Raw genomic sequence first — 20999 nt, forward strand, 5'->3', positions numbered from 1 at the left:
CATGCAAGTCCTATCGTCCCGAGAGGTATTCCATGTGCATCAACGTCCCATTCCATCTAGTACCCGGATACCAGCACGCCACAACGCATACAGACCAGGATGGCAAGCAATGAATATAATAAGAATTTTTGAGGTTCCGACACTGTAACCCAATATATTGAAATAAAGTAACCATATCCACGTTTCATCAATTCGTATCCAACAGGGTTTTATATGCAAAATGCAACATGGCAAGAATGAATGCAAGCATAGCAACCATCAGTGATCTATATAGTTATATTTTATATATCAAGCCCAAACATCACCTAAAGCCCACTCACCATTTGCTTGATTGTCGTACGGTGTGTTTGGTAAGGTTTACCTTGGTGCACGTACTCCCGTATAGATTCTAAAATCTGAGGATGCGTGAGAACAATGTTAGAAGTGTATAGGTGGGTCCCATGAAGGGCCCCAACAACTTATTTGAAGTTTGGGTCAAGGCAGCAGGGGGCGGATGCAGGAACGGAGGCAACCAGGTGAGTTCGGCCATGGATTCGTCCAGGCCAAACCCAGAAAATATATGAAACGGACTCACGGACGGATGTGGAACATGGATTCGCTCGTGCATCCGTCCAAACCCTGAGACATTCTCGAGAGCGAATTGAGCTACGGGCGGATTCACCCAGTGAGTCCGCTCGTGGCTCCGCCCAGGCTAAACAACTAGGTTAAACTGGACGGACTAACGGACGAAAACACGACAGTGGATTCGCTCATGGATCCGTCGACATTCTTTTGAAATTTGTGAAGATCCCCACCTCCAGCCCTTCATCCATGGAACCATAGAGGTCCTAGGGTTGGGGAGGTGAGTCCAAACCTTCGTTAGAGGTCTAAACACATAGTCCATTAAAAAACATAGAGGACTCAAGGGATTGGATCCATTCAAGGTTTTTTCCAAACCTAAACTAGGTCTTCAATGCTTGAACAACAATTTAGGTCATCAATCCATGAAGGCACTAAAGGAAAGGGGATGTAAGTCTCAAAGGGAGCATTTATTAGGGATTATTGGGTTTCCAAGAGAAACCCTAAGCTTGGAATCAATCCCAAAGGGGATCCCCAAACCCAAAAATGGAAAAGAAAGGGAGGAAGATGAGGACGTTTACCTCAAGGATGGATTAATGGGTGATTTCCACCTCCACAGTCCCTCCAAGCTCTTCTTCTCCAAGGCCTTTAATGCTCCTCAGGTCCCAACATTTTAGGTTGATAGGAGAAGTAATGAGCCTTAATGGCCAAGTCTTGCCCTTAAGACTAATCCCCACTTAGGGCTCGTTTGGCTTAGGCTTTAAGGGTCAAAACTCAATTAAAAGCCTACTTAGGCAACTGGGTCCACCTATATGGCACAACCACAAGCCAAGGAGACCAAGGGTAGGGCCAACCTTGTCTAGGTGCCTAGATAGGATGCCTGGGGCACAGGGTGTGGGTCCCACACGAGGAAAACACCCAAAACCCATAAACAGCAAGGGCGGACTAACGGACATATGTGGTCTTGATGAGTCCGTTCGTGCGTCCGTTGTTGCTGTAAAGGGCAGGACCCCAAGGAAATTGATTGGGCTTTGGCCCACACTTCGAGACCAACAAGGGAAAGGTACACTAACATTCATAAGGGCAGTATCTTACCCCTCGACCGTCACGACGTGTCCTTCGTGATCCCGAAGAGTTTTCTGATTGCGATGCTAAGCTCATCACCAAAAGAGGTGTCTAAGTGTGGGGACACAGAAAACGCTTTCCGGTACTCTTCACTCCGGGGGCTCGTACTAGGAGGATGATCGACGAAATCACCATCGATAAAATCTTTCCCACTGCCGGTTAAGGAACCTCTCCTCCACAGGAAGGCCTGTGAACTGGTCAACTATCTTGTGGCTAGGTTTGACCACAAGTGAAAACAGCTCACCCGTGTACACGGCAATAGAATCTACACGTCACAGGAGAAAGAAAATATAATTAATAGCAGGATGTAACAAAACATATTGTAACAGAGATGTTAGATGATTTAGTCTATGTAAGGATCGATGAGTTCGTTAATGATGAAAAAGAGGGCTGGACTAGAACAGAAGAGAACATATTACCTATTAATCTTGGCAACATTAGTTTCAATAATTTTGATGAGAGCATTGAGGACGTCGATAAAGAGCTAGAGAGATTGTTGGATGATGTGGATGATAGCATTGCTAAAGACTTGTAATTTGGTGTAATTATTACTTTTACTGAGTGTGGGAGCGAGACTCAACCTCCATACATTTTTATTTGTATTATGTTAATATTAAACTATTATATTTTTATGGATGTTATGCTTTATTTATAGTATTTTTTTTTTGTATGGAGGAAGGAATAAGATGGAACCAAATATTATGATATAAAATTTTTATTATGTTTTACACTATTGTAATTTTTGTTATATTTTTATAGATGATGAAATTAATTGGACTAAAAATTACATGTATTCTAATTTATAAATAAATTATTCCAAAAAATTCTCGGTGAAAATAATTCATTGACTAACTATAACCCTAGGTACTTGTACTAGGAGAGGGATATTGGTCGTCCCGTGCAACTTCATCACCGAAAGGGTAACCGTTGAGTTATAAAAAGTCATAACCCTTGTGGGAATCACAATCTAATGGTCACACCCGATAAGATCTAATTAATATTCAACTCTCCAATCGTAATCTATCTAAAGATAAAAGATTATGCAAAATGGGCCCCACATTAAGATTCCATATATATGGTATCTAATTCTTGCCTAAGTGCTATCCCACCAAATAAACTATACACCTTTTACCAAAAATAGCAAAAAAGTTATCTATTAGTGCATGGATTTGGTATATTCTTTATCTTTCCGCAATCCAGCGCACTTTAGCAACTCATATATAATAAAAACAAAATAGCAAACGTGTCATCTGACCCGCTAATTATGATCTAATACAGACACCGACCATTTCTACCCCAAATCTTCGTATACAACGTCACTTACGGTGTGCCAATCATTTAGAGTAAAATGATTACAATCCAACGGTAAAATAATGAAGATTTTTAGATCTAGATTTAAAGAATGAGTAGGACCCACGTTTCTTTATAAATAAATAAAACTTAGAAAAAGAAATTGATGTTTGGGATTTGGTGAGAAAGGGGAAGGGAAAGGGAAAGGGAAAGGGAAAGGGAAAGAAGAGAAAAGAAAGTAATAAAGGAGAAAAGAAAAAGAAAAAGAAAAAGAAAGGAAAAGGAGTGGGGGTGTGAGGGGGGTGGGGTGAAGGAAGACAAAGGAATCGAGAGTCGGCGCTCATGTCTCGCCGACCACTAATCATAACGTCTTCTTCTTCACCACCGCCAAATTAACATCTTTGTTTTTTCCTCTTTCTTTTACATCTTTTGTTCTCTAACCTCTATAAAATCTCCATATCTTCTTCTTCTGTTCGTTTTGGATTCTTTTGTTCCTTCGTATTTCCTTCTTTCACTTCGATGTGGGCTCTTCCGAGTTTTTTTTTCTGATCGGAAGTGATCCGTAGTTCAATTCAGACTTAGGTTTCTGATATAGGGTTTTTTTATCTTTTTTTTTTTTGTGGGTTGTCTTCCTTTTTTTAGGTGTTTATCGATCTTGTTGGGGATCTTGAATTTCGTTGTGTTTAGTTATGAGGGGAATGACTGAGCAGCAAATTACAGTCGAGAGGACAGAGGAGGGTGATAAGGAGAAGAAGAAGAAGCGTCGATCTCGGCGTTCCAAGCAGAATCCTGCGGTTTCAGGTATTATTTATCATTATTTTTTTAATGTTTTTTTTAAAAAATTTTAATTACGGGTCTGTCCTGAGCTGAATGTGGGAACAGGAATTGGTTTACTGATTGAAGGGTCATGTTCTCCCTCCCATGGCTTTGATGCTATTTGTTTTTCAAATCCAATTAAGTGAAAATTTTGTAGTACTTATTAGTCATTGCTAAGCTGTGACACTTAATGCTTAACTGCTGTACATTTAGCTTACAGTGAAGAGCAGGTAGTGTTGGACACAGCCTGCACCTGTATATGTTTATGTTTAAACCCACATAAGCAGGGAAATTAAAAGTGTGTTTATCTAATATTTGGTTGAAGTTCTTAGTTAGTCTTGCTGTTCAATCCCTGAATGCAACTTCAGAAAAGCAAGTGAAATTGGCATCAGTGGCAACCATTGAATGCACGTTTATGCCTTTCCTAGTTATCGCCATTTGAGTTTTTTGCATTGGATTGTTCATCTTTGGGTTTTATCTTGCTATGCTTTTCTTGTCTAAGCTGTTGCTGCTGGGTTGGATTTGAGAATTGTGGTTGTATGTGAATGGTCGCTTTTGTCTTGCCAGTAGTGGAACATCGTTTCCACGTTTAGATTGTGTGATGTTTATGAAGTAGTGAGTGGCCTCTGAAGAGTTATGGTATCAATTGTGGGGATTGCGTATTCAATTCTCTTTTATTTTAATTTTTGGTGCCAATGACTGTTCCATGATCCCTCATGTGTCTTTACTGGCCAAATTTTTAAATTGCTTTGCTTCTTCCTATTTTGTACGCCACTTGATTCATATTTTCATAATGGTGTTGCAGGATCAAATGATAGTTCAGTTAGTGGAATACATATGCAAGAATCAAGATGCTTGAGCAACAATAGTACCTCAAATCATGTAACCTTATCTATGAATGTATCTTCTGCACAGTTCTATGGGTTGGATGTTCAGACATCACATGATAATGGACTTGCCACAGCATCTGATGTTACTTTCCATTCTATGCCAACGATGCATATCAATGGTGAGACAGCAGCAGTAGAGTTGGGAAGTACGCAAGATGAGCAGCTGTTTCCGCTCACTGTGTTGTCTAAATCATGTCCAGAGCCAATCTGCAATGAAGGAAAAAATGGATCATTTTCAAATGAAGATTTTCTCTATTTTCATAAGAATGAGGGTTATGCTGGTATGCAGAGAAAAATCTACCCCCTTCACTGGTCAATTGAGGCAGTTAATGAGGCAATAGAGGTCAGTTGTTTCAATTTTTGAAGTGGTCCTTTCTGTGTTGGGTTTTGGTCTTATTTTAGACGATATAAGGCATTTAATTGAGTCAGAAAACAAAAGAGGTAATGGTAATAAAAAAATTTTCCTCGTCTTGCAGAAGGGTGTCACTTTTAGAGCATCGTTTCGTGTAAATGCCTATAATCGTCTTGAGGTTTGGGCTGTTATCTTTTCTTGTGTCATGGTTATAACTTGCCAATTCTTCCGTGCATATCATATCTTAAGTGTATGATATGAGCAGTCTTTTCTTTTTTCTTTTTTCAGGCTTACTGTACCATTGAAGGTGTCCCAACAGATGTCCTTATCAGTGGAGTAGTTAACCAAAATAGAGCTGTAAGTCTCTAGTAAATTTTTACCGGTGTTATTAATTAAAACTCAACTGTTCAATATCAATAGGCTTACCACACAGCCTTTTTTTTTGTTATGCATTTTAACCAGACTGTTATGTTTTAACAGTACGAAGTATAATATATTATTCTTAGTATTATCATTATCATTATATATATATATATATATATATATATATATATATATATATATATATATATATATATATATATATACTAGTAAACTCACACGTGCAAATGCACGTGTGCATGTGTGCACAAATACTGAACTACTTCCAATATAGATTTCCATCCTTGAACATCTGTTAAGTGGTTGAAGCAAGAAATGTTTCAAACAACTAAATGCAATTCAGTCTGACCCCAATAAGTCAAAAACTTCCCACACTTATTGAAGTATGTCTGTATTATTAACAGACAATGAATACAACATGTTCCATTTCAAGGGGAACCAAGATAGCACTCATATAATCGTCCACGCAACGACAGTTTTAGTTCTTAGAGGCAAGAGTCAATAAAAAAATCACAATTATGCTACCAAATTAAACCACCAGAAATGCAATAAGTTAATGAATCCTGGGGAAGCAACCCATTTCAATCAGACATGAAATTCTACATGTAAAAGAAAATCAATACAAACTAAATAAGAAATTACCTAATCTTCTCTAATCGTTCCAAATCATCTCTCATCTTCATATTGAAAGTATTGGACACAACCTGTGATTGCCTCCCATCCTTGTAATCCTTGTTCCTATTCAAAAACCAGTCTGAGATTTGAACTGAATCATGAAACTTTTGATCCTTCCAATCTACTGCTGCAGACCTATAAATAGGATTCCAGATGCATGACAATGGCAAGATTACAACATATGTTGTCCATGGAGTGTGATGGAGCGAAGGGCATCTCTCTGTCTTTTGTCATCTTCATAGGTTCTCACATTTTTTGAGAATACATGTGGAATGATAATATTTGACCTCATTGGAAAAAAATATGTATGTTATACTAAAAGGACCAAAAAGTAGGATTACAAATTATTTGACACCTTGAGGGGTTTGAATAAGAAAACCCCTTCAAAGAGTGTTTAGGTGCAATCTTTAAATAGATACCCTATTGATGTTCAGTTGTACAATAATAAATAACTAAATAGATAACCTATTGATGTTCAGTTGTACAATAGTAAATCAAGACCCTAAAGCAAAAGAAGAGAGACGTATAAATTTTCAAATAAAACAACAACATTGATCCAATCAATGCACATACATGGCGATATCTTACAGGATCAGGTAAATATTATATAGAGCAGACCAGTTCGGCCAATGTGAAGTCGTATCGGCATAGCCTGAACCCATCTCGAATGCTGAAAATCCCAAACCATTCTAATGCATCAAATGGTCAATTGTGCACAAGTCCGCAATTTAACTTTCAATGTTACCTCTCATTAGAATTATTTGTTTCAGTCTTTTTCCTTTTTAATGTCTTTTTTTTACCTTGTTTGCAATGCTTTTAGAGAGACAATCCAGTCCTTCATGCAGTCTTGCTTTGGGTGTACCTGGGTGACACTGTATCCTCCAATACAAGCACTAATAAGTTCTAAAATGAAATTTAGGAATAAATTTCAGCTATGGATGATGGTATTGTAAGTAATCTGAGGTGGGGGGAGACCCTTTGCACGCCGATAGTACTGGGACAGCTTCTTGTGGCCTCCATTGTTTGCAAATACTTTTATAACTACAGTATAAGTCACAACAGAAGGTGTAACAAATTTTGCTTCCATCTCAAGCCACATCACTTAGATTTCACTCTTTGTAACATGCATCCATTAGGGTAGCATAAGTCACAACGCTCGGCGCCAATCCATAAACCAGAATTTCATGTGACAACAGCCATTTAGCCATTTAATTCCCTAATCCACTCTCCTATTCTTGCACAGTCCATGGATTAGGGAATTAAATGTGCTAATTCTTGGAGTTATCCCATTTTTTTTTGTTTCCTCGTACATTCTTAGTACAGCCTCTTCAATATTTCCGAGTTTTGCATACCTATCAATCATTATGTTATACAAAATAATATCTGCCACTAAGGCATGCTGGGTTAAGGTGTCAAAATATACTCCCTAACCCATCATCTATCTTAATTCTCTGTTTGGATTGAATTCTGGAATCTGGTTTCCGATTAGCGTTCTATTGTTTCTGTTGAGTTTGTTGCTGCACTGATCATGTTTGATTATTGATTTGATTCCTCTGAAATCTGCTATCGATTTGCTATGGATTGAAGGTTTTAATTAGATTAGGTTTCAGAAATGGAAGGAGAAAGGGAAGTTATGTTCAGGTTTGGGGAAGATGAGTTGCAAGTTTTAGGAAAATAATTTGGGGAAGATGAGGGCAATTTGGTTAATTTTACTCCTAATTTTAATGTTGTTAGTTCTAGACTAATGGAATGAGGATATATATTAACTGTTAAGAACCTGAGGTGGCACACAGATTTTTTCAAAACTGAGGGATGTTTTCATAATTACGTCAAACCTCAGGGGAGACATTGCTTTTGGATTAGTATATAAATTAAGAGGAAAAAAAAAGCTTTAAGATAGAATTACCAAAACACCCTTAACTTCAGCACATGGCCAATAAGACTGTGGCTCTGCCATGGCCCCACGCTTCCACTTACAAAAAATAAAATAAAAAGAAAATTCAGAGAAGGCAACTTTCGAAAGTGTCACAACACAAAACTCGCTACAAGCGAGCAGTATTATGGAAGATGGTCTGATGCACTTCCCTGATGGACCAACACAAGCCCATTCCATCCTTGAATAAGGTGGTCTTCTGCCAAATCGAATCCATGGGCTGAAATGGTAGTAAAACTGAATCTAACGTTGCATTGGACCAATAGGTTCAAGTTGAAAACTATTCAAGTTGCATTCAGTAAGAGGAAATGAAAAAGTATAATAAATAAAATAGGAAATAAAAAAGAACTACTTTAAAAATTGAACAAATTGTTTAAATGGAAGGAAAAGAGAGGCAGTAGGTATCATATTTGTCCAGCCAACCAAAACCTGATAAGTAGAAGACATATATACATGTGTATCAATCAACATCCATGTTATAAAAACATTTAGTGTTTCTTATTGCAGTTAAAGGTTCTTACCTTACATGAGTTGGAAAGCAAATACATCACTCGGAGTCTGTCAAGGTCTTCACACTAATTGATGAATTCATCATAATAGTATATTTCCTAGTGATTCTCACCTTGTGATCATCAGAAAATTGTGTTCTATAATAGTGTCGTCTATTGCTAATGTTAGATAACAATATCCATTTGCTATTAGAGAGACAAGAAGAGTATACATTGGAATGGTAAGCAATAGTTCAACCAAACCCATCATTTCCTGCCTATTCCAAAAACAGGGTTCAAACATCCAAGATATAGATAAGTCCTTGATCCATTTGAAAACAAAAATCAATCTCCCAGGGTTTATCTGCAAGTAAGTACCAGCACATAGCATGACTTGCCGTACCAGTAACAAAAATACACAACACATGCCATGACTTGCCGTACCAGTAACAAAAATACACATGCAGACATGAGCAAACCACACACATAGCACACAGGCACAATGTTTTAGTTCATCTACCATGATACCATTAAGTAAACTAATTAGTACAATTGTTTAGCCTTTGTATGCCCCATTTCTTGAAACAAATACATAAGCATAACCCATTTTATCTTGAAACAAAACTACACTGGCTACAGCTCCCCACGAATATCTAATTCGCAATAACAAAAGAATTGCACTTCTCATCAACAAAATGAGGACAGACAAATTCAGAAACATAGTATATTGAAAAGTCAGTTTTCTTTGTTGGCCTTATTACCCAACAGCCATAGGATATTCTAAATAAAACAACTTCATTCAGTTACTTTAAAAGCTAGTACATGGAGAAGATACACCTTTGCTGCCATCAAGCTATCAGAAAGCCTCAATGAACGACACTGAGATTGTTCATTGATTTCAGTCAACTTCCAAATCTTAGGCTTCTCTATAGAATCCTCTACAACTCTGGGTGGTTTCACATCAGACAAACCCCGGCTCTCTCCATTCTAAAGAAAATTCAGAGGCAGTTAATAATTGGCTACATAAATGTTGCAAAATTCCCTCAAGTTTACTATAAGTCAAAACAAGAACATGATGTAAATATAACACAGTAGAATTCAACAAATTATGTGCTGATTCCATTAAGTTAATAGATACAGATAACAAATCCAGAAGCTTTTTTCAAGAAGTATTCAAAGATATTAGCTTACCAGTCCAACTATTCCCATTGTTGGAGGACCTCGATCTACAACACCAACATTTGTGCCAGTTGTTGTAGGACCAAATGTGTTGAGTGTAGGTGCCTGCATTGTAATTCATTCAGTTAACAAGCAAGGTCTAAACTTAGTATAAAGTTTCTTGATCAAATTACCTTCACAATAGAACTAGAAGCAACTCTTGAAGTGTCAAATGGACGATTCTCAAGGGTATGTAGCAATTGAAGCCCATCTGCATTTGCTAGAATTTTGATACCATTTGCAGAGAGAACGGAAATAAAGGGAGAAAAGGGATTTCAGTGAAGGGGAGCCTGACTCGCATAAAAGTGAGCAAACACAATGAAGCCAAGAAAGACATTCATATATTCAAAGTCCAAACCGAAGGGGATAGCTAGGGATCATGATTCATAGATCTGAACACATCAAAAGGGTTTGGGATCATGGTTTATGAGCAAAGAAAAGAAAATTACAGGGCGTTTATAGGGAACTCACCTAAACTGAGGGTTGGAGTCTTGTATTTGCAAGCCACACAGTAAAATCTGCAACCACACAGTGAAATCAGTTGTAGAGTGGCGATCAAACTCAAAGAAAGAAAGAATGGCCGAGAAAAATGAAATAACTAAAACAAAATTGAAAAGAACTGGAGGTGGGTAAGATCGTTAGTCAGGGGGAGAGAGGTGAAAGGTCGTGAAAGAGAGGGGGAGCCATGGGGGAGAGAGAGAGAGAGATATGGATGGGAGAGGGGATCAGGAAGGAAAGAGACAGAGTGACGGTCTGACGGAGCGACCTACCTTCTCGCATAGGTTGCGTACAAAGGTAAGTCAGAAGAGTCTGAGAGAAAGGGAGTGAAGGTGTGGTCTCTTTTGTATGGGGATGCGTCTGTCCACGTGGGAAAAAGAGTCTGTGAAAGGGATCTCAGGGGTATTTTAGGTATCTAATGTGTCTAACCGCACGGGAAAAGAGTCTGTGAAAGGGATCTCAGGGTTATTTTGGGAATCTAAAAAATTTGACAAAAAATATAGAGTACGTACTTTTATAGGATACATACATATATATATATATATATATGGGTCTATAGGGTTGGATAGCTACCAGAGGACCTCTCCATCCCTCCCCTCAAAAGAAAAAGTCTATGTAATTTAGGGTAGGTGAAGCTGTTACAATGCTTGAGATAAACAGATAAAATAGTTAGTGTGAACTTGTTGGGGAGGGGGTTACGAAACACCCCCTAAAAAATGGAACAAATCTCAAGTCACCCCCTCTTATCTGATAATACTCAGAACACCCCTTGCTTTAGAGCCCTATATTACAAATTAGTCCCTATCGTTAGTTTTATGTTGTTAACTTATGAAGTCAGCTGGTTAAATTTTTTTAAAACCCTAAACTACCCTTGACCATTGTGTAGTTACTATTTTGCCCTTGAAATCTAAAAATCCCTAAATTGATCTTCTTCCTCACCCCACTTTCTTCCTCATATTACCTGCAACTCTCGCAGAGCAATCTCGTTACTCTCCGAAGAACTATCCGAACCCAACCCTCTATCAAGCCCTATTTTCTCCTTCTCCTTCTCCTTCCTCTTCCCATTACTCTTCCCCTCTTCATTGCTGTTACCAGAAGCCTTGGTAATTGCAGATAAATTTTTCAAAGCTGTACCTTCCTCTTTTGGAAGGCTTGAAATGATTTTTTTGTATCTCTGGAAGGTAATCTCATTTTCTTCCTCTTCTTCAATGGTTTTGTTCACAACCTCTGTTCGGCAGTAAGATCTAAGAAGGAGAGAAAAGGGGTAAAAACAACTGCAATAAACCCCTCTCAAACATTTCGTTTTCCTTTGGATGGTATTGGCTCATACAAACAGAATAAAGAACGCAGTCCATTTACTTTGATTCAATCTACTGAGATACTCAGTATTGTGCTCCCCATAACCAAGAAATACAGTAACGAATAATTCAATCAAAGTTTGCCCATAAGATTTGGAAAAAAAAAAAAAACTGGAAATCACACTCAATGGCTCAACATATGACCCAAGAATCAGATTATTATTGAACAATAAATAGTGTATGATTTGATAGGGGAGAAAAGGGGTAAAAATCAGTCTGTTAAAACCCCTCTCAAACAATGATTTCTTTTTCATCTTTTGTTTGTTTCTGTGCTATTGGGTCATACAATGAATAAAGAATCAAATCCGTAGTAGTGTTGACACCCACAGCCTTCGCACCACAACTACCCGACTGAGCAGAGACGTTGGATGATGCATCACTGCCAGTAACGCCACCGCCATGAGGGAGGAGGTTGTGGAAGGTAATCTCATTTTTCAAAGCTGTACCTTCCTCTTTTGGAAGGCTTGGAACGATTTTTTTGCATCTCTGGATGGTAATCTCATTTTCTTCCTCTTCTTCTCTGGTTTTGTTCACAAGCAAATTTCAGTTTTTTGTCAAGGGTACTACTGTGTCGCTAAATGGTTGTTGTTGATTTCAATTTATAGGCCTGGAGTACTGAAGAGACTTGATTTGCAGGAGTATAAGGGATAGGGAATCAGGCTTCCCTTCCCTAGTTCCCTGCAGGACTGTATCTCTAATATGAACCGTGAGATGTGTTCTCACACATTCGAGTTAATTTCTCAGTGAGGCCTCCATGGCAGGCCTACACTCTGGATTGAAGCATGAGAGTTAATTTCTTTTGATTGTTCTGCCCTCTCCCTCCATTAACCGACAGGAACAACAAGGCCTGCCGAAAACAACCACCGCCGCTGCCGTCTCCTAGAGTTACAAAAGAGAGAGAGAGAGAGAGGAGAGATGGAGAGTTGGGTTTGAAACCATTGTTAGGGTTGGGTTGGGTTACAAAGGGATGGGTTAAGGTTAAAATATGACATTTCACTTTTTGGTGTGACTGAAGATAACACCGTTAGTGTAGAGGGGACGGTTGAGTATTTTCAGATAAGAGGGGGTGACTTGAAATTCGTTCCGTTTTCAGGGGGTGTTTCATAATTTACCCTAAAAAATATCTGACAAATTTTTTTGATGGGCAATTGGAAGACAATGAATATTTGAGTTTGACTCCTGTTATTGAGATATTTCAGTGACATTGGCCACACCAACTAAAGTCATGTAAAATTAACATGATTTTGATTGAAATGACTAAAAATTTGGTTTGTTCATATTAAAATCTGTCGTGTAATGGAATTCATTTCTTGCTTAACTCCTTGGTTATACAATGATGGTCTACGCTAGTCATTTTTCAAGTGGAAATTTGAAGATTTACTATGGTGTTATTGCAATGCACAGTTTGAATTTCATGTGCCATGCTCATGTAAGGTCTTTTTTTGTTAAGTTCATGTCTGATTTCTGTCATTTAATCCCATTTGATGATCCCTTGCATCAAAATTTGTATGCTCTTCTGTTTCTTGCTGCACCATCTGATATCAGATGGAGGATTTAAGTCTTGTGCCATGCTCATATTTAGGTCTTATTATTCCATGTTTGAGTTGTATGATGTTATCTAATCCTATCTGATGATCTCTTTCTTTTATTTAAATGAAATTTGTTTGTTGCTTTTCTTGCTGTACCATTATATATCAGGTACAACAGTTAAGTCTTGTGTCATGCTCATGCAGGATATTTTCGTTACGTGTTTCATACGTTCACTGTTATTTAATTCTATTTATGATTGGTTTTTCCTTCTGTTCCTAGCTGACTTTATGCTATGTGATAGAGTAATTAAGAGTTGTAGTACTGCATTTGCGATAATTTCTTTTCTTATCTATGCTAATTTTGGTTTTCAGCTTAGTATGAAAGATGATGAACCACACTCCTTTTGTAGGTAGAAGGAGACATTGTAGCAATTGCAGTGGATCCTCCGCCATTTTGGACCAGGCTGAAGGGGAATTCTGTGCCCATGGATGATTGTAGTGTGCTCCCAGATGTTATGGGTAGCCTGGGGGAGAACTGCAAGGGGAAAGATAAGCTAGATGCTGACTATGAGGATTCCAGCAATGGAAATGTTTTGCTTGTTCCAGATATGGGGTTATATGACCATGAAAGGGCCTTCGCTGGTGAGGCTGTTAATTCAGAGCTCAGACTTGGCGCTAGGAGTTTTTATTGTGGGTCAAATGGGCATTGTTCCTCTGCTTCAGGTCAGGCAAAAGTCAGTTGTTCACCTGAGCTGAATGAAGTGTCAAATGCAGTAGGCAAGCTATGTGCATTGATTAGTTTATTCCCACCCAAGCGGCCGACTGGTAGGGTTGTAGCTATAATTGAAAGTTCTCGTCGCCGTGATGCTGTTGTGGGTTTCCTTGGTGTTAAGCAGTGGTTTTCCTTTAAGGAATTAAATAAAAAGGACACGAAGAAGAACAAGAATTCCATGACATTTTCTAGTAGGGAATACATCCAGTTGACACCCATTGATGCAAGACTTCCTAAAATGACTGTCTCTGTAAAAAGTTTGCCAGGTTGCATCAAGAAAAGATTGAGAGATGGTGATACTATGGTTGAAATGGAGTTAATTGGCGCAAGAATTGTTGATTGGAGGGAAGAAAGTTATCTGCCACAAGCAAATGTCATGCATATTCTTGGACATGGTGGAGAAATTGAATCACAGATCGCTGCAATTTTGTTTCAGAATTCTATTCATCATGATGAGTTTTCTACTGAATCACTTTCCTGCCTGCCAAATATCCCATGGGAGGTGCCTGGGGAGGAATTGGAAAGACGAAAGGATCTTAGAAATCTTTGCATATTTACTATTGACCCTTCTAGTGCAAGTGATCTTGATGATGCTCTATCAGTTGAGAAGTTATCAAATGACATTTTCAGGGTAGGTGTCCACATTGCTGATGTATCTGTATTTGTCCTGCCAGGCACAGCCTTGGACATAGAAGCTCAAATGAGATCTACTAGTGTATATCTTTTGCAACATAAAGTACCAATGTTGCCTCCGTTGCTCTCTGAGAACTTGGGTTCACTTATACCTGGTGCAGATAGACTTGCTTTTTCTATTTTCTGGGACATTGACCTTTGTGGGAACATTTTGGATCGTTGGATTGGCCGTACTGTAATTCGTTCATGTTGCAAGCTCTCATATGATCATGTGCAGTACATAATTGATGGATCGATTAATGTTGAGAATCTTCGAGCCTTAGAAAATGGGTGGCCTGCATTACATGGTCAGTTTGACTGGCATGATGTTGTTCGGTCTGTTAAAATCCTTAATGAAATTTCTGTGACATTGAAAGACAACAGATTCAAAGATGGGGCTTTGCATTTAGAAAGCTCCAAACTTGTTTTCTTGTTTGATGAGTGTGGAATTCCATATGATAGTATACTTTATGAACAGAAGGATTCCAACTTTCTTGTAGAGGAGTTCATGCTCTTGGCAAATAGGACAGCTGCTGAAGTCATATCTAGAGCTTTTCCTGATTGTGCATTATTGCGTAGGCATCCGGAACCTAATTTACGAAGACTTAAAGAGTTTGAAGCATTTTGGAGAAAGCATGGTTTAGAAGTAGACACTTCTTCTTCTGCCCAGCTTCAGCTTTCACTGTGGAAGATCAGGGAAAAGCTTAAGAATGATCCTGTTTTATTTGATGTCCTAATGTCATATGCATCTAAGCCGATGCAGTTGGCTGCTTACTTCTGTACTGGAGATTTAAAGGATAAGGAAAATGAATGGGCTCATTATTCTTTGGCTGTCCCTCTCTACACTCATTTCACATCCCCGTTGCGTAGGTATGCTGATATTGTGGTGCATCGAACACTTGCAGCAGCTATTGAAGCTGAAGATTTGTATCTGAAGCAACAAAAGGTGCAGCAGCTTAAATTAATCAAGGGGAAGGATATCAAGCAGAAGTGTGTCACTGGTATATACTTTGACAAAGATGTTGTAGAATCCAAAGAATGTCGTGAAGCATTATCAGCTGCAGCATTAACGTACAGAGTCCCCTGTGCTGAAATGCTTATTGATGTTGCTGCTTATTGCAATGAGAGGATGCTGGCTAGCAGGCATGCTGAGGACGCTGGTGATAAACTCCTCCTCTGGGTTCTTTTGAAGAAGAAAGAGGTACATTTATTTGTTCTATGTGTGCAAATTCATGCTGTTCACATATTTTTTAGGCTCTATTTTTTCAAAATTTTTCCTGGAAAATTATTTTATATTTTAAAACCCATTTTTCAATTTGGTGGTTGGACACGACAAAGAAGCACATTTGGGCATGGTTTAGTGAGGGGATGAATCCAATCATATGATGGGGTTGGAATCCTTTATGGATACCACCACTTCTTTTGGGAAGACAACACCCTGAAATTAAAAATGGAAGTTGTTTTCCAATTAATATTTTTCCCAGTTCTAATCTCTATGCACTTTTGTATTGGTTTTTAACAAATGCTGTAAAATAATTTACTATGAAGCTAGCACATTCCGTTTGCAGATTTCCCCCCTTAATAATTAGGACAGTAAAAAGAATATTGTAGTAATTGACTTTAATTGCAGTATTTTCTTAACTACCTGCAATTGCGTGATGTATTGCTTTGATTGCTCTCCCTGAACATTATTCATGCTCCTAGTTGAACTCTCTGTGTACTGCTATCTTTTTCTGACTAGCAATGATATAATAATTTATTAAAACGAATAGACAAAGATACATAGTGATCATAGTGACAACCAAGACCTAAACAACTGAAACATAAGTGAACACCACATAACAGTCTTACCCAATAGATGGGGTCTTTTTTTTGCCTACCAGTAAGTGTCGACATTTTTCTGCGCTGAAGGCACTATCTCTTATATTATAACTTGATTTGTATCTAGGGAGGATGCAGGAAGTCAATAACATCTCTCAGATGAACAGGAAGTCAATTACTCAGTTTGCATGATCATCTCACTGTTATCGGGGGTGTAACATATCCATGGCAAGGCAAGTCATAACTGCTAAAAATAGAACTTGATCAAGTTGGAATTGTTCAAATTTTCGATGGGTAGTTTGAGGGAATCTCTAATTTTGTAGCTAGGACTTTTAAGCTTAATTTTATCTAAAATGTCATAGAATACGACTCACCCCCACTTAACTAGGCCTTATCCCAATTAAATGTGGTTCGCTAATTTTTTCCATGGTTTGAGAACTCGGAACTCGGTACTAACTCAACCCTTGTAAAAACCGAGTCGAGTCAAGATCTCGGCGAGATCTCGCTGTGTTGGTGCTTTTTTTTTTTTTCCGACTCGAAGCCTCAACTCGGTGGGTTTTAAATCTAGTTTGGGTCTGAAACTTGGTATTCAGCCTATTTTAGGTCATTTAAACACAATGGCACTATCAGATTTCGCAAAAAACAAAGTCCAAATATGAGTTTCACTTCGGATCATAGGTTGGTAGGCGACGACGTACTAAAATACCCTACTCTACGCATAGTTTAGTAATAGAAAGGAATCAAAATATTCAATTAGTGTAAAACAACTTAAATAAGCATTAGAAATGTTAAAGTGTACAATACATCAATCTTTAAACAAATGTTACATAAAATGTGATATGTTAATGTATTCAGTCCCAACCATATCCACATAGAATTCCCATGTCGTTGTGTTGCTGTAGTTTTGCACATAGTTTGCCTCAGCACTCATATAAGTGTTGTCATCAACATATTCCAACTCCCCTATCCTAGGGTAGAGGCGGAGGCGGTTGGTTTGAGGCGTGAGATCCACTGCTACTGTCATATTGAGCTTCCAAATTTGTCCAACATACATGAAAATCACTTCCAAACAATCACTATTCATTCTATTTTTTTTCAATTTTTTTTGCAGAAAATATAATACAAAAAAATATTAACAGAAAAAAAATTCGGACTCCATCAAGTGATAGATCGTTCAAAGTTATGTAACATATCTTAAAATGACATGAATCTACCAAGGATTGAACAACTTTTTTTTGAAAAAAATAGATTTGGGGAAAATAGTTTGCCTTTAAAAAATCCTTCAAATTGTGATGAATCTTGAAGATGTGTGTAGTTGAATCTTCAAATGTGTAGCTGAATCACCTCTCCCGAAGTTAAGTCTTGAAATCCACAGGTAAAATGAAGGAGGAGCTTCAAATGGGGAAGAAGAGAGTAGTTTTGGGAGCTTTGGACAGAACTCGACCGAGATATGTCGAGTTCTGTCGAGTTAGGTAAGTAAATAAACTGGTAGATGGTTCATTTTATGGGTCAACCCGAGATCCGAGATCTCGCTATCTACTTTTTAATATCATATTCCATCTCGTCTCAGTTTCTCAAAAAACCGAGAGATCTCGTGAGTTCTCAAACCATGATTTTTTCTTCTTCTTTTTTTGTTCCTATGAGAAGAAAAAATTAAAAAATAAATGGGGTGTGCTATACCAATCATGTTTTTTCCATTTAACTTTATTTTAAGTTGCATTTATTGTTAATCCAAAGCCATCCGTATATTTTGGACTTCACTACTTCTCCCTGTTAAATTTCAACCTACCTTTTTTTCAATTGTCTTTGTCCATATGTTTGAACCATCCTGAACGACTACCCTCAACTTATGAGTTTGGAGCCACTCCTGAATTACCTTGAATTTGCTTATTTATTTTATATCTTTTCAGGTCTTGTTGCTTCATCTCAACACTGTCATCCCAGCTTTCCTTTTTAATTTATGGTGTTGTTTCTTTATCACCCAGCAATCAGTTTTATTCAGTGTTGATGGTCAGTTGAATGTGTTGATCAAACAATCCCATTTGGTCCTAGAAAGACAATATTCTTTTTTTTTTGCCCCTCGAAGTTTAAATCCCCCAACACTAACCTTTTAAAATTAAAACCTAGAACATTTCCACCTGGCCATCGTCAAAGAAGGGGCTGCAATGCTGTGAACCGCCTGACCGTTGTACCATTGTCTAAAACTATTTTGTTGATTAGAGGATCCATGCCTCCATGTTTTGGTGATGGAACCGCTTGGATGATGATGTTGGGATTACTAACATTTTGTGTAAATGTGAAAGGCTGATACAATCCCACACTACTATGAAGACATCAAACAAGAGTATTTGGAAGAGTGCATTCAAGCTTTAATGGAGCAAAAGAGAATATTGATGGTTGTTTCATTCTAGAACTGAAGAATCTTCAAGTCAAGATGAGAAGAATTTGAGCTTGAAGCATTTATGAAGATAGACACCATCTTTGCTAGGTTTATGTGTTTTTTGTATATCTTTGTAACATGTGTATTGTCTATGGTAAAGCCCACTAAAAGCCATGAATGACCTTAACTGGAATACCCTAACAATGAATGGCTTTTAGAAATCTGGGTTAAATCTGACTGACAACAGGTTTGCTGTCTGTAGACGTTCACTTTCCCCATGCAGACGTCCGCTGACTGAAAAAGTTTATGACAGAATACATAGAGAGTTAATCTCGCAAGTACTAGAGAAGAGAAGTGTTTCAAGTAAATATGTCGATCTATTTAAAGATATGTATGATGATGTAGTGACTAGTGTAAGAATTGTGGGGGGTCAAGGTAGTGAATTCCCAATTACAATTGGGTTACATCAAGGATCAGCTTTAAGTCCTTATTTGTTTGCGTTACCATTGGATGATTTAACCAAACACACTCAAGATGAAGTTCCTTAGTGTATGCTTTTTGCTGATGATATTATTTTGGTGGATGAGACAAAAGAAGGAATTAATGCTTTCCAAGTTGGAGCTGTCAAGATCAACCTTTGAAATCAAAAGGTTTTAAGATAACTAGAATGAAAATGGGGTATATGGTGTGTAACTTTAGTTACACTAGGAGGGATAATGAGGTGGTGAAAATTGATTAGAGGGCGATTCCACAAAGTAATTATTTTAGGTATATGGGCTCAATCATAAATAAAGAAGGTGATATAGAGGATGATGTTTCACAGAGAATTTAAATAGGATGGATGCATTGGAGAGGTCTGTTGGAAGTGTTGTGTGATTGATATATTCTTGTAAAACTTAAAAAGGAAAATTTTCTAGGATAGTCATACGATTGGCTATGATGTATGGGGCAGAATGTTGGTCAGTTAAGAAGCATCATATAGATCTACTCAGTGTTACAGACTAACAGAGATTAGGATGTTGAGATGGATGTGGCAAAACTAGGAAGGATAAAGTAAGGAATTTTGATCAAACTAGAGCTGATTTGGAAGTAGCTTTGATACATGATAAGCCGCGAGAAAGTCATTTGAAGTGGTATGATCATGTTCAATGGAGGCCTTTAGATGCTCTAGTATAGAGGAGTGATCTGATTCAAATAGAAGGAGCTAAAAGAGCTAGGGACAGACCTAAATAACTCTGGGAGAAATGGTGAGGAACGACATGCATAGCTGACCCCATTTAGTTTGGATAAGGCTGAGGTGGTGGTGGTGTTGTCATATAAATTTACTTTTTGGCTGCAAATAGAATTTGGTTGAAAAGGGCAATTAGTGAGGTTTGGATCTTCGAACTGGAGCCACTTTTTAATTCGGATCGGTTTGGGTTTTGTTAGTTTGGATATTTACTAGATCAGGCCGATCTAGTTCCTATATCAGCCTGTTTAAGATTCTATATACAAATATGTTAAAAATAAGTATCTATTGTTCTCTTTCTTTCATTGAATACTATCTTCTTACTTCTTGCTGTATGGCCAACCAATTCCTTGCAATGAAAGGATTTGAACAGAATACTTTTTCTTTTGAATACCCATAACATGAGAAGTTGAGGGAGTCGTTTGAGGTGGTAAGGAGAAGTGATATGATTCAGATTGGAATTTGAAGGAGCTAAAAGAGCCAGGGGCAAGCGTCTAGGAGAAGTGGTGAGGAAAGACGTTCTGGATTGAAAACAAGCATAGCTATGAATAAAGTGAATTGGCGAAGAGGATCCATGTAGCTAACTCCATTTAGTTGGTATAAGACTGAGTTGAGTTGACTGATAACTGATTCGTATCTGATCCATATAGGATCCAACAGGTTTACGATTTGGTATAGATCCATCATCAGGGTCTGACTGGTATCTGGACCTGGATTTGGACAAATAAAAATTTGGGTCTAAACCTACATGGATTTGCTACAAACCAAGCATTTTAACACTCTATGTAGTGGAATAGAGTACTAAGGACAAATTTGTTGAGTTTCTGTTGATTCCCGAATTCCTGCCGGAATGGATTTTGAAACCCCCCTCCCATTTATTTGAAATACCATTTTATGGGATTTGAAGTACCATGAAATTTTCAAATCCAAAATTCCATTTGTTTAGGGGACTAAAATCCAAATCCAGCCCCACAAAACCACTATCCAAACACACCCTTAGGTTATGAAGAGCTCC

General features: G+C 37.9%; 1 protein-coding gene and 1 long non-coding RNA gene across 3 annotated transcripts in view; one reads left to right on the top strand and one right to left on the bottom strand.

The window, feature by feature from the left end:
• The first annotated feature begins 3250 nt into the window (after positions 1–3250).
• Positions 3251–20999, top strand: part of LOC122661353 (DIS3-like exonuclease 2) — a 44080-nt gene continuing 26331 nt past the window's right edge. For both annotated transcript variants that reach the window (XM_043856720.1, XM_043856719.1), the window contains exons 1-5: positions 3251–3774; positions 4595–5022; positions 5156–5209; positions 5320–5388; positions 13522–15756. In XM_043856720.1, the coding sequence (XP_043712655.1) occupies positions 3663–3774; positions 4595–5022; positions 5156–5209; positions 5320–5388; positions 13522–15756 (2898 nt within the window). In that variant the 5' untranslated portion in view covers positions 3251–3662. The remainder of the gene's footprint in view (positions 3775–4594; positions 5023–5155; positions 5210–5319; positions 5389–13521; positions 15757–20999) is intronic.
• LOC122661355 lies at positions 9316–9965 on the bottom strand. Its single transcript, XR_006332869.1, has 3 exons — positions 9861–9965; positions 9700–9792; positions 9316–9495 (listed from the first exon to the last, which is right to left on the bottom strand). It is a non-coding gene; the product is annotated as an uncharacterized LOC122661355 (long non-coding RNA).

The sequence above is a fragment of the Telopea speciosissima genome, chromosome 5 (assembly GCF_018873765.1).
Source record: "Telopea speciosissima isolate NSW1024214 ecotype Mountain lineage chromosome 5, Tspe_v1, whole genome shotgun sequence".
In the NCBI taxonomy this organism is placed as follows: Eukaryota; Viridiplantae; Streptophyta; class Magnoliopsida; order Proteales; family Proteaceae; genus Telopea; species Telopea speciosissima.